General features: G+C 50.2%; 1 protein-coding gene across 1 annotated transcript in view; it reads right to left on the bottom strand.

The window, feature by feature from the left end:
* PIGQ (phosphatidylinositol glycan anchor biosynthesis class Q) overlaps positions 1-13,328 on the bottom strand; it is a 30,635-nt gene that overhangs the window by 7,632 nt on the left and 9,675 nt on the right. The window contains exons 4-8 of the mRNA XM_009639895.2: positions 9,330-9,456; positions 8,225-8,378; positions 5,023-5,134; positions 3,080-3,160; positions 1,962-2,076 (exon numbers count right to left, since the gene is read on the bottom strand). Of these exons, the coding sequence (XP_009638190.1) occupies positions 1,962-2,076; positions 3,080-3,160; positions 5,023-5,134; positions 8,225-8,378; positions 9,330-9,456 (589 nt within the window). The remainder of the gene's footprint in view (positions 1-1,961; positions 2,077-3,079; positions 3,161-5,022; positions 5,135-8,224; positions 8,379-9,329; positions 9,457-13,328) is intronic.

The raw sequence follows: 13,328 nt of genomic DNA, 5'->3' as shown, positions 1-13,328 counted from the left end.
GCACGACCAGGCAGTATGTTGGGAACCTGGGTGCAGGCAGGGTCCGAGACCCCTGACCCTCACTGCTACGCTTTACTTCACACTCAAATCATAGAATCATAGAATGTTTTGGGTTGGAAGGGACACCTCGAGGTCATCTAGTCCAACCCCCAACATCACAGTGTGCCCATCCCAGCCGAGGTGGCATCCCTTTAGCTCACACTGGGCAGACAGAACTCTTGCGGAGAGGACACTGGCTTTGATATATTTGCAAAAGGCTTTTTAAAGTCCAAAGTATTTCACTTCTGATGCATGGCAAGAAAATACGGATTTCATTTCTTGTGCGTGCATGGATCTATCCTGGCCCAGGCTTTATCGATATAATACTTTGTCAATTCAGAACCTGGAGGCCAGATACCATGCTTGAACTGAACTGAACTTAACCACTGCACTACACCCTGGCCGACAGAAAAAGCAAAGTTCTCCACTCATGTTGGTAGAGCCATCTTCATGGTGCCTGTAATACCAGCCCTAACATATGCCAGAGGATGTCTCATCCCAGTTCTGAGGCCGAAAAGGGAGGCAAAACCTAAGCAGGGAGGACATCAAGTGAGGTGTACTCTCTGTAGTCCTTTGAATTGGATTCAACTGCTCCATCTGTTACCACGCCAAGGACACGGTTTTGAGCTGGGGCAGGAACACAGGCTGCAGAAATTCTCAGAGATACCTCTTCATCTCGCAGGCAGCATGGCGTTGCAGTGTTCTCTTTCTTAAAATGTTTAAAAGGAGCAACCAAACACCTGACTGACCGTCTTTGTTGGCTAACAAACTCATCTGAGGAGACAATCCTCTGCCTGGGAGGAGGCTTATTACCTGCAGAAGGCAGCTGGCTGAACAAAAGCCAGCAGTAACCAAGACTGATGGGAATATATGGCCTAATCGCTCAGTGGCCACAAGATTTCCTTCTGTCCTATGACCCGCTCTTTACTGAATCGGTTTTCTTCAGCAGCATCTCCTGTTCTCCAAGGACAGCCCTGAAGGGTTAAGAAGTTTCTGCCAGGAAACTTCTGCCTGCTGAAGGCACATGTGGAAAAGCAACAGAGCTGGTAACGTGGCTTGGCTTTACCTTCCCAAAATTGAGCCTGGCACTGCTCCAACAGACAAAGCTGTTATCGGCTGCCTAAGGTTCCTTTGCATTTGATGAGTAGCCTTGGTTTAGTGATGATCAAGCTCTTTCTTATGTTTAAAATTCCTGCCGCATGCTCTTTAAATGGATGGGAGGTAACAACTGAGATCTGCTTGATTTTACCTAGATTAACCATAGCTGTCGACAGCCAAACCCATTTCAGAATGACCCTTCGCTCTGATGCCAACCACAGCTGATGGTTACCAAAAGTGGAAAATCAATGACTAGTTTCAAAACAGTGACAGATGAGTCTAAAAACCAGAACCATTATCTGAAATGTGCCCAGAGCTCTGAAATGAATCCAACCACCTCAGATCAGGACTTCAGTTAGTCAAGTCAGCACAGAACTGACGCAGCTCCATTGATTCACCGCCAACGTAGATCCAGCCCTTGGAAACAGCAGATGTTGCAAGTATTTTTGTAATTTGGCTTGTTTCAGAGCCCAAACCTCCAAGGTTAACAGCTTGTTTAACTCTCAAAAGATTCACCTGACCTGGTACACTAGAACTGCAATCAAAAGATGAACTCATCTATACAGTGCTTGCTTGGATGCCATGCTTAGCTGCCACAGGCTTCGTAAAGGTGCTCCCGATTCTCCTTCGGTACCAAATTTCTTCCCACTGACATCCTCACCCTGCAGTAACTGGTTAACAGTATGGACACCTGCACAATTTCAGCCTCAGGTTCTTTCCTGCCCCCGCTGCCTCTTTCTATTCAGAAGCTACCGATCGCGTCAAAATTAAATGCATAATGCAAAATCCTTGAACTTCTGCATATGCAGTGCTGAAGGACTTACCCGCGAGTCTGTAGGATCTGCAGAGCCGAAGGACGATTGAATAAAGAGGCAGAGAGTCAATCAGGTCAACTAGCAAGTGTATCAGGCCTTGCACAATCACCACCAGCAAACGAAGCTACGGAGAAACAGTTTAATAAGAAAACCTTGGAGAAACAGGAGATGCAACAGGCACAAATTCATGAGCTGATCTGCAATGTGACACGGTTGTGTGCTAAGCTAAAGCCTCCCAGAGTGGGTTTGATGTCCAGATGTGCTGGGCATCCAGACCCTGCCTGAGGTTCCTTGACAATCCTAGCCTAAGGGTGTCACTGAAAGGAAGCCCCTACAGCTGGGGAGGCTGTGACCTGCAGGGACACGAGGGCTATTCCACTTTCAACGGTCACAGTCTAAAAGGGAGCATTCAGGCTTCCACTTCTAGCCAACTCCATCACCGTGTATCAGTGAAGGTAAATCTTTCTCTCTCCAACAGTGAGCTGAAGTAGTTTATTTCTGCCTGAAGAAACCACACACAGAGCATCTAAATAAGAGCAAAGCGGTCAGAAGGGAGCGTCCTGCCCTGGGTTTTCTGTCCCCCAACTAAAGCACCTCCTTTTGCCAGGCTGCATTTATTGTTGGCTGCCAAGCTCGACTGAGAAGAGAGGGCTCAAAAAAAAGATGTTGAAACCATGTGATGGCCACTGTCTGTGGAAAATTTTGCTCCAGGCAGGCCTCAGATAGGACTGGTCATACTGGGGGAAGGAAAGAAAAATAAAGAAGTTCAACTCTCAGAGCAAAGCCTGGCTGAAAGCATTTAACACAGCAAGTTAATTTCCTGAAAAAAAAAGTTCTGGATCAAACTAGAGGGACCGTGGGCTGGAAAGATAAAAAATGCCTTCCGAGTGAAAGAGGGGGGAACAGCTTGTCCCGCTGACTGGGATCTGCTAGGAATTCCCTTTGGAGAAACACAAACACGTATCTGGATTTCCACTTGCGTGGCCCACAGGGGCTGTGTGGGAACCCTTCCTGGGCCACTCACACAAGCCCTGTATCTGCGTTGTGGATGACAGTAAGTGACAAGGAAACCTTTCTGGAGTATCTCTGAAGACAGCACGTGACTGGCTTCAAGGGTTAAACCTTACCAGGGTAAACACCAAATAATACAGCGCAGTGGTAGGCAGGAGGAACAGCAGGATTGTAAACAGCAAAGTGCCAATAAATAACTGGGGGAAGAAAAGAAACACAAACAACCATTAGCAGAGCAATGGCAAAATAAAATAAGAACAAAAGAATAGGAAACTGTGAGACAAGGAAAGGTTGCGGGACTCCTTAACGTGATTTTTTACTCCCAATGTGAATAACGCTGTTACCCTGAATATTTTCAGTATGGCTTCTCTCACTGGGCCTTTTTAGAACGCTCCCTGTAACGGGGCTATGTTTGGAAAGATAAATAAGCTGGATCCTGACAGCGTTTTTTCCTTTCTAGACAACAGTCAAGATTTCCTATTTCAGGCCAGCGTCCTCATGAAACAAGACTGGCGTGATCGTGCTGTTTGGCCACCCCCTATCCCCACAAGTTTTAAAGCCGTTGGTCAGTTTTTACCAGGAAAAGGTGGAAGGGTACAAAGAAGTAGAAATTTGGTAAGGAATTTTTGTTCCTCCTTGTTTTAGCAGAACAAACAGCTGGGGAAAGGCTGACAGAATTTGGCTGATGAACGTCCCCAGCAGCAGCAGTTCAGCCGGCCAGGCCAGCCACGGAACTTCTGCCTTTTGCTCGGTTGGAAACTGGGAAAGAGAAAGAAGCTGGAGTTACTGGGGTGGGGGGAGCAATATTCAGAGGAGGAAGGAGAAAAATCCATAGGAAAGCGGGTGTCATTGGCTCCACTGCCCACAGAAGAAGTTATTCCTACTCTGGGCCAGCCCAGTTGGCCTAAGTCTAACTAATTCCAACTGGGAGAAATGCAGATTTATGACAAATAGGGATCTGACCCTTCAATTTTCAGTCACCACTTCCCAAACGGAGAGGCCACAGGAACACAGGGCACTGCCATTTCTGCAAAAAGAGACCATGGCCACGGTGTGTCACGAGCGAAAGGAACCCAGAGGGTCCTGCCGCGGAGGTGGACCAGCATCCCAGCTTTATGCACGTAACCAGAAATAGCTCATAATCCAACCCATTCTCTTCACGGCAGATGCTTCTCCCCTCCTCTCACACTCCATTGCAGTTGCTTAACATCTCCAGAAGTCTTTCAAGGTCTGCTTTGAATGTCCCTTCCCACCCAGGCCGACGACATTAATTCCCACTGGCCTCCGGAGCAGCAGGATGAAGCCTGGAGCGCCAAGCCAATTCTCCTCAGAGTACACAGGGAGCCAGCCCTGATGCAAACCCCCTTCCTGGCATGGAGGCTCTTACTTTTCCATCGCCAAAAAACCAGAAAGATAGCTCCTCCAGCGTGGTGCAAGAAGCTCAAGGTTCTCTGTTGCGATGGAGCGAGCAGCTCTGGCCCTGGAAGTTACCAAATATTACGACGTTCTTTTAGTGATGTTTGCAGCTGCCGGCGTGGAGCGGCTCCGGCTCTGCTCAGCTTCCGCGCGGCGTTTCAGAAATTGAAAAGAGCCTGCAGCCTTTGACAAAAAACTGTCCCTGCTGCTCAAGGGAGATCGTGTGGGCCAGGCTCCAGCTAACGTGAATGGAACGGGGCCTTTTAATAGAAACGCTGGCACGTCTGTTACTGTGGTAACACTGCTGGGCACCGCTTTTTAAATTGCCTCCCTCCCCCATACCCGCTCCCATGCTCCAGGAGCTGCGAGCATCTGCAGCACCCACTGAAGTTACCGGGGTGCCTCGCGGGTGCTCAGCGCTTGCCAGGATTAGGCCTCCTGAACACGCAGAGGAGTGAAGGGGTGCTGCAGAGCAGCAGAGTCCCAGCATTCGTTTGAAGCGCCGCGGATGCAGAGTGCCGGGGCAGGCACTTGTTCCAGGCACCACAAAGCTTCCCGTGGCTTCTGTCTCAGCCGAAGCAGGATGGGATCGTATTGCCCACGGGCAGCGTCCCGCAGGGAGCCCCGGGTGCTGCAGCACTACCTGGTCCAAGTCATAGGAGCAGGAATCCACCCGCTGCCGGAGGACGTTCCACTTCTTCCCACGGAACAAGCGCCAGAGAGACGACAGGCCGTAAATCTTCAGGCAGTAGAGCCTGAGAAAGAGAAGACGCCGTGCATCAGAGCTGCGAGCTCCCGAGCTTCAACACAAACCAGCGGTCATCGTTAAACCCCTGCGCCCGCTCACTTACCGGCAAAAGAGATCAGCCCAAGAACGATGCAGATAAAATACTAATTGCTCAGTCAACCGTATTTGGGCTGGCCTGTGGCATGGGCAAAGCAGGCTACTGCAGACAGCTCTGGACCACTGGAGGGCAATGGCCACACCATGTCTTGGGGCCACGGCAAGGCTCTCGATTTCTGCTCCCGTTGATGAAGAGGTTGGCAGACGGGAAGTGGCAAGTGATGCTGTAGGGTGGCCCCTACGAGCAGCAGCAATTGCCAGCCCCATGCCACCACCTTTTCTGGAGCAAAAGAAGCAGCAAGCTCCTTCCCCCGAGCTCACCTCTGTCGCTTCAGTTTAGATCTGCCCTGCTCCCCTTGCTTCACACCCCTTCCATGGCAGGAGTGGCCAAGGTCTTACCCCTCACGCTTGTGTCAATACAATGCAATTTTGCCTCCGCAGCACGGAGAGGCAAGGGAGGGGACTGGAGCCCCTGCGCCTTCTTTACTAAACCACAGCTTCCAACATCCGCAAGAGCGGGAAGAGGTCACTGAAATGGCTGGTGGCACTTCTACCGTATCCTTTCCTGAGGCTTTTGTCACTTGGTGCTACGGCACTTGGAGCTACTTCCATCCCAGAAAAACGGTAACGGTGAGAGAAGCTTGGGGTGATAAGGGGTGGGGAATAGACACCCCTACGGAATAACACCGAGGGAGATAGAGCCCCTTGGATGGAGAAGAGGCACAAAGAGCCCTGGGCAGCGGTGGCCAACATACAGGGATGTAAAGAAGGGGGACACAGCCGATCTCTGGGGCAGGACAGAGCCTGAGAAAGCCTGAGCTACAAAAGCCAGACTGGTTAACCAGCCTAGTTAAGGCGTGGAGGCTGCTCAGATTTCAAGGCAGTGCTGTGAAAGCAGAGGCAAGGAGTCTTATGCAAGAGAAGAATCTGGTTTGAGGGACACCAACTGCTTCAAGGAATTGGCAAGGTGCCTCTGGACGGGCAGGCACAGCTCAGTGCTCTAATCCCTAGGCAGGACCACAGCTTCCAACATCCGCAAGAGCGGGAAGAGGTCACTGAAATGGCTGGTGGCACTTCTACCGTATCCTTTCCTGAGGCTTTTGTCACTTGGTGCTACGGCACTTGGAGCTACTTCCATCCCAGAAAAACGGTAACGGTGAGAGAAGCTTGGGGTGATAAGGGGTGGGGAATAGACACCCCTACGGAATAACACCGAGGGAGATAGAGCCCCTTGGATGGAGAAGAGGCACAAAGAGCCCTGGGCAGCGGTGGCCAACATACAGGGATGTAAAGAAGGGGGACACAGCCGATCTCTGGGGCAGGACAGAGCCTGAGAAAGCCTGAGCTACAAAAGCCAGACTGGTTAACCAGCCTAGTTAAGGCGTGGAGGCTGCTCAGATTTCAAGGCAGTGCTGTGAAAGCAGAGGCAAGGAGTCTTATGCAAGAGAAGAATCTGGTTTGAGGGACACCAACTGCTTCAAGGAATTGGCAAGGTGCCTCTGGACGGGCAGGCACAGCTCAGTGCTCTAATCCCTAGGCAGGAATAGCGCCCAGGACAGCTCCTCCAGGTTGCTGGTACACGCCTGCCCCGTGGCTCCGACGAGGGCCGCACGATTCCCCGCATGCCCTGACACGGCACTGGGCGGGCGTTCCTGCTGCGGCCCCCGCCCCAGCTTCCCTGGCTGCCTGCACACACAGGCCTGCTCTTGCTTCACCGTGCCCTTTGTTTCAGGCGGGGATCTCAGGCTTCCCCAGCACCCAAACCAGCAAATTCTCCCACCAGCTGCAGGAAGGCAAGGTGCGGCGGCGGCTGTGCTGATGTGGGCGACCGCTATCCCTTTTGGACTCTCCCTGGGGGGCCCCTGGCACAGCAGGGGCCGTTTGGTGCCAGCGGCAAGGTAACACATAGCTGCTCTACACTTCTAACAACCAGCCAAGGTGGGGAGGCTGGCTCCCTGCAGCTCATGAGGGAAAAGCAATCAGCTGAGAAAATGCTTTTCCTCTTTCCACTCTCTGCACAATGAGGAGGAGCAAGGCCCCTCCTCACAGCCCAAAACAGAAATTCCAGTAGTTGAGCTGTTGGGAAGAGACTCCCCATCACTGACGTTACTGATTTTGGGCGTAAGCCCTATGCTCACAACAGAACTGGTTCATAAAACGTATCTCAGCATTTCTAACCATCCTCTAAACTACCCATAACCAAGGTTCCACTGTTTCTTGCATTGTTTGCGATGTCAAGCCCTCTGCTCACAGCCTGGGGAGGAACGACGACCGTTCTGTACTCTATAAGCCAAGAGTTTCTGTATTCCCTACCTTGTCTCTCACCTCCTGGGCAAGGGTGGCTATTCTCGTGTTAACGAGGGCAGGAACAGCGCACGTTGGTGGGCACCATTTGCGCAGTAACCCCAATGTACCCCAAAGCTCTCTGCACCACCGCCCCCCCCACCGCCTCAGAGCCTCTGCCCAGCTCTCAGGCCATGGGGCTCTCCAGCAGGTCCAGACAATGACATCAGGATGGTGTCACCGCCACACTGTAACCCCAAACCTGCCATCTGTGCTCCACTGCGCTGACAAGAACCTCTGAAGCAAGGCAGAGGCAGGGACTTTGGGGCTTCTCCAGAAGTACAAGGGTTCCCTTTTCCTTCTCCTCTCCTCCAGTTCCCCTCAAAAGGACTGGGTAGGGGGCAATTGAAAAGAGTTGAATCTAAGGGATAGGGTGAACTGCTTTCTTGTCCTCTGCCTATCACGTAGTTTTATTTTTCAAGGTCACTACCGCAATAGATAAATATTTAAATGCAGGAGAATGGAAAGATAGGTTGCTTGTACTGCTGTGGCCGCCACTTCTATGTGCATAGAAGAATGCAATAGATTAACTGCTGGCTAAACTGTGAATTCAAGAGAACTAGGGCAGGATTGAAGGCTCCTCACATGAAACACGTGAGTGTTCAGTGGCCCTTCTCTCCAAACATACCCAAGTCATAACCAAGAGAGGTCAACTCACCTGGCTCCGTAGACATAGAAGCAGTAGATGTGGAAAGTCAGAAGCGCAATGATGTCGGAGAGGATGCAGAGCGCCACGGTCAGGCCCAGACAAGCTGACAGACCGACGTACCAGAGGATCATCTCGATGAACGGGGACATCAGATGAATGTAGCCTAGGGGACATTGCAGAGTCAGTATCTGCCTGGGACACCTTCCCGTTGACACTTTCAAAAGAATGATTATCTGTGCCCTAGAACACTGCTCCAGAAATCAGAGCCACAAAAGCATGGAAGTAAAAACAGAAAACTCCTTTAGATGCCATCTTCTCTTTAGGAGGGCCAACAAACCCTCTCCTTCCCTCTAGGTTTTGGTCCAGGTGTGGCAGCTCTGCAGGGAAGGGGAGGACATGCTCAGCTTACACGAGCAGTCACCTTGCTCCACATGGGATTTGCTTTCCTAGATTTGCGTCCAGGTCTATTTTTAACGGCACACATCAACCTTTACTGCAACCGTTCCCCTTTTCCTGCTATTCCCACAAAAGCCATCCCAGATGGCTTTTGAAATAAAATAGCGAGGGGGCACCCAGTCTCTTTCACCACTAAAGCGGAGCAAAGTCACGGAAACGAGACCATACTGGATTGGTGAGCAGAGTAAATCAGTGTAACCACTGAGGCGTTCATGTCCATCATCAAGGATAACGGGGTGTGTGTGTGTTGAAATAACAAAATTGCACTAAGCTGAAGTCAGTGACAAGCCAGAGTTTGCATGTGCATCCTGAGAGCACACTTCTCCCCCCTATCCCTCTTACAGGGCAAAGACTACGAAAGTCTACATAGGACCCAAAGCCTTCCCTTGGACACTCACCACTAACGGCACCACATAAGGAAGCTCCGTCGCGATTTGCACTTCTTGCAAAGCATCGGTACAAGCACTTTATTTAATATGCGTGACTTCCTCGTGTGGGAATCCAACTTTTGCTTGAGTTCCCACAGCAGGAAGACTCACAGACAAGTCTGTACTTGCGGTGGTGCATTTTGATTCGTTATTCACCTCCAGGCAAACGTTAAACACTCGGGAGGGAAGAGATGAAAAGGGAGGCTGAAAAGTTAAACAGTTGCACTTACTAATCCAAAGATGGATGTGGTAAAGGAAGAAGCGTCCCAAAACCTGATCCAAAGCTCGGTTCATTTTCAGTCCAGCTGGCGCTCCCATGAGCCACTGGAGCAGGTCCTGGAGCTCTTCAGCTACGTGCTGCAAACACATGGAAGCCAGGCACCTGAGATAAAAGGTTGTCCGGTGTACTGTACCTGCTGCCCCCCCAAAGTATTCTCACCACACCCTTCAAAACAATGGGAAAACCCCCCATCCAAACTACTCCTTGTCCTGGTTTCGGCTGGGACAGAGTTAATTTTCTTCCTAGTAGCTGGTACAGTGCTGTGGTTTGGATTTAGTACCAGAAGAATGTTGGTAACACCCTGATGGTTTTGGTTGTTGCTGGGTAGTGCTAAGACTGGCCAAGGACTTCTCAGCTCTCAGCTCCACCAGCGGCACAAGAAGCTGGGGGGGGACATGGCCAGGACAGCTGACCCCAACTGAGCCACGGGCTATTCCATACCATATGATGTCCTGCTCAGCATATAAAGCTGGGGGAAGAAGCAGGGAGCAGGGTTTCGGAGTGATGGCGTCTGTCTTCCCAAGTCCACGTTAGGCATGATGCAGCCCTGCTTTCCTGGGGATGGCTGAGCACCCGCCTGCCCATGGGAAGTGGGGAATGAATTCCTTGCTTTGCTTTGCTTGCGTGCGCGGCTTTTGCTTTCCCTATTAAACTGTTTTTATCTCAACCCATGAGTTTTCTCACTTTTACACTTCCGATTCTCTCCCCCATCCCATTGTGGGGGGGATTGAGCGAGAGGCTGCGTGGTGCTGAGTTGCCAGCTGGGGTTAAACCACGACACTCCTTTACAGACAGCTAGTTAAACCAGAAACGCACCTTTACGGGCGAAGGACTCTTTCCTGAACCCAGCCATAGCAGCAGAGAGGAAGCCGAACTGCTTCAACGTGGAACAGGGCTGGGAACACAAACCCAGTGTTTGCTGACGGCCAGCTCGGGGAGACTCGCACAGAGCGACTCCTCGGTGTAGTAAGGGTTCTTGAAACAGATGGCAAATGCTGGTGCACAGATCGACCTCTTTGGACGGTCAACTGAGAAGTCAGCACCGAGCAAGTGATCTGACTACGGGGAAGGCTGTCGGGATTTTAGAAGGGGCAAGATGGCAGTGCATTCGTGGGCAAAAAAAGTGAATTTTTACAAACAAATAACCTGTACGTGTTTACAGCAGAGTAAAACCCACAATTATATAAATGTATTTCTTACATAAACAAACGTTCTTGATACTCTGTGGTGTACTAGGCAAGATCAACCATGCTGCCCAGCATCTTGCCTACCACTACCGTGTCTCTCTGCAGGCTTCATGGAGAGACACCCGTCGCATCCCAATAAAAAAAGCAGCCCTCTGAATCGTTGAGGAAAAAGCCTAATGGAGCTTGTCCCCAAATCATCGAGGGCTTTGGGTCTCAATTTCTGATGATTTAATCCCAGGCTGCTGTTCTTTACTGATTTTCCTCCCTCCACCCCACCACCTGACCTGCTCACCTAAGCCGAAATCAGCGGTGAAGTCCATTTGCCAGGCTGTGGATGGAGGTAGCTGAGAGGTAACCTCCAGCAAGGGGTGGGGAACAGACCTGGAAGAAGGGACCTCTCACGCTGTCCCGCACGAACAGAGATTGGGAGCAAAAGCCTTCGACCTCTGGAAATCCCACTTACAGTCAAGTCCGTGCATGCAAACCCTGCCCGTGCAGACGCAGCAACATGTGCTACCTGAAGCTGATGCGCTGCAGCCCCCTTCCCCCACCGTCCCCATGGATAATTTCCCTAAGGGGAAATGATTTCCAAGGCACGATTCCATTTTATATATTAACCAACAGGATCCTTGCAAAATGAGTTTGTAAATATTTGCTTTTTGTAAACACTTAGCTTTAGCGTAGTGGCAAAATTAAGAGCCCCATCTTCACCTTACCCAAAAGGAATGCCTTGGTATTTCATTCATTTTCCCTCTGTCCTTTAAAATATCTCACCGTGAGTCAGAACTCACTTGAACCTGTGGATCTCACCTCTGTGGCCGAGGAGCATTAGCTGCTTTATAAATAGACTGGTTTTAATATTTTAAGTGTTGGGTTGGTAACTTAGAAAAAGCATTTGGGGCTTTTAATGAAATATTTAAAGGCTTGAAAGCAGCAAGGCTGGTTTTCAGCACTGAATACTTCTGGAGGCTGCCAGTCCCAGAGGTGCAGCTAAATTCTGACAGGGGCACGTCGCTCTGGGAAGGTGCCCTACCTTGCTGTTATTTAGCTGGGCAACGCGTTTTAAAACACAGTCCTGACGCGTAACCTTGCAGGCTGGTCTCCAGCCAGATATTTTAGGCCTGATCAATAGCAGGCAGAATCAGAAAAGGTGACGGGGAGGCTCGCTCTCCTGTTGCAGTCATGAATACTGCATGGGGCCAGTATGAATAAATCAGGTACAGTGAGCTGGGAGTGTTTCATAAAGGGGCGTAGGGACACGACCAAACCGGGCACTAAGCCAGCGTGGTTTAGAGGAGATCACCCTGGGAATATTTTCTTTACTGTCGTGCTCTTCCTTCTAGTCCCCATATGCCGCGGGTCTGGGGGCGATGCGACAGGGATGGAGACGGACACGCACCGTGCTGCGGGTGGGCTCCAGCGCAACCTCCCCGAGCCGAGCACTTAGTGCAAGTCAGAGCAAGCAGAGCCAAAGCACTCTCCACCAGACCCACTTGCTCCAGGCCTGCTGCAGGCGTTTGGGGCTCTAAGTTATGCTATTTTACAAATTAACATCTAAAAATATTTTCCAGGAAGCGTCCTCTCTGCTCGCTTTGCTTATGGCTTAGCAGAGCACGACTGGATAGGAACTTGCATCCAATTATCTCTAAGCCCCAGTAAGAGTTTTGGAGGCACGATCTACGATAAACATTTGACTGTTTCACAGAGATTACAGCTTAAGAGAGACATCAGCCAGGATGAAAGAGGTAAAAGAGAAAAAAAAAAGACGACGGTTTATAAGCAGTTCTTTTAAACCCAGGCAAATGTAGCACTGTGGTGCGGGTGTTTTCGAAAGAAGGCTGTCTGGCAGAAGACAAAACCAAGGACAACCTCTGGGAAGCCTGGTGGCAGCGAGAGGAAGGAGGAGGGTAGGAGCTGTGAGGGCACCCACGGAGAGAAGATTATTCACGTTTTCCATTCTTGGACTTGAAAGCCTGTTCTAAAAATCAGTCCTCCGTATTGCGTACAGCTACTCGCCAGCTACTCCCTAGGTGTCTCTGAATCACATCTGCCTCATTTACTGACAAAAGCAACTTGTTATTACAGTCAGCACAGCGCCGCTCATCACGCTGTGAAAGGGGGAGCTGCAGTCAATGATGTCTTGTGCATCATCGCCGACTGCTCGCTAAGTGCTGATTTGAGAACCGTTATGTCGGGGGATGACGAACGATGGCCAGGGAACACGGCTTGATCCTCACGTCAGCAGGCTGAGCCTGTGACCCTGGCAGTCGTTGAGACCTAAAATAACCCACCTGCGTCTGCTTCCTTCCAGAGAGATGTTTGTAAGGGAAAAGAGAGAGCACCGCATCCATAGCCCCCCCCAGCTATGATTTGGTCAGTATTAAAATCAATCAATCAAACCAATAAGGTTATACGTTACATAAGGTTAGCTTGTCAATATTCAAATCAATCAAATCAATAAGGTTATACATTATATAGGTTAATTTGTCAATATGCAAATCAATCAAATCACTAAGGTTAAAATAAGGTTATGTAGATAACCTTATAACATATAATAAGATTATTATAACATATATAATATTCTATTTACTGATAGAGAGGCGCAAGGTCAATGCCACCATCAGGTCTGGGGGACGTATCAAAAGCAGAATGGCAAGGAGCATCAGGGAAGGAAAAGTAACTCAGCCTGCACATGGGAAAGTTTGCGTCCCTGAGCTTGGCAACGCATAAGCAGTTGAGAAAGCCCAAGTGATGGGAATAAT

The sequence above is a fragment of the Egretta garzetta genome, unplaced genomic scaffold, assembly GCF_000687185.1.
Source record: "Egretta garzetta isolate BGI_Z169 unplaced genomic scaffold, ASM68718v1 scaffold140, whole genome shotgun sequence".
In the NCBI taxonomy this organism is placed as follows: Eukaryota; Metazoa; Chordata; class Aves; order Pelecaniformes; family Ardeidae; genus Egretta; species Egretta garzetta.
The sequence above is the reverse complement of the archived record's forward strand: the minus strand, read 5'-3'. Positions and strand labels throughout refer to the sequence as shown.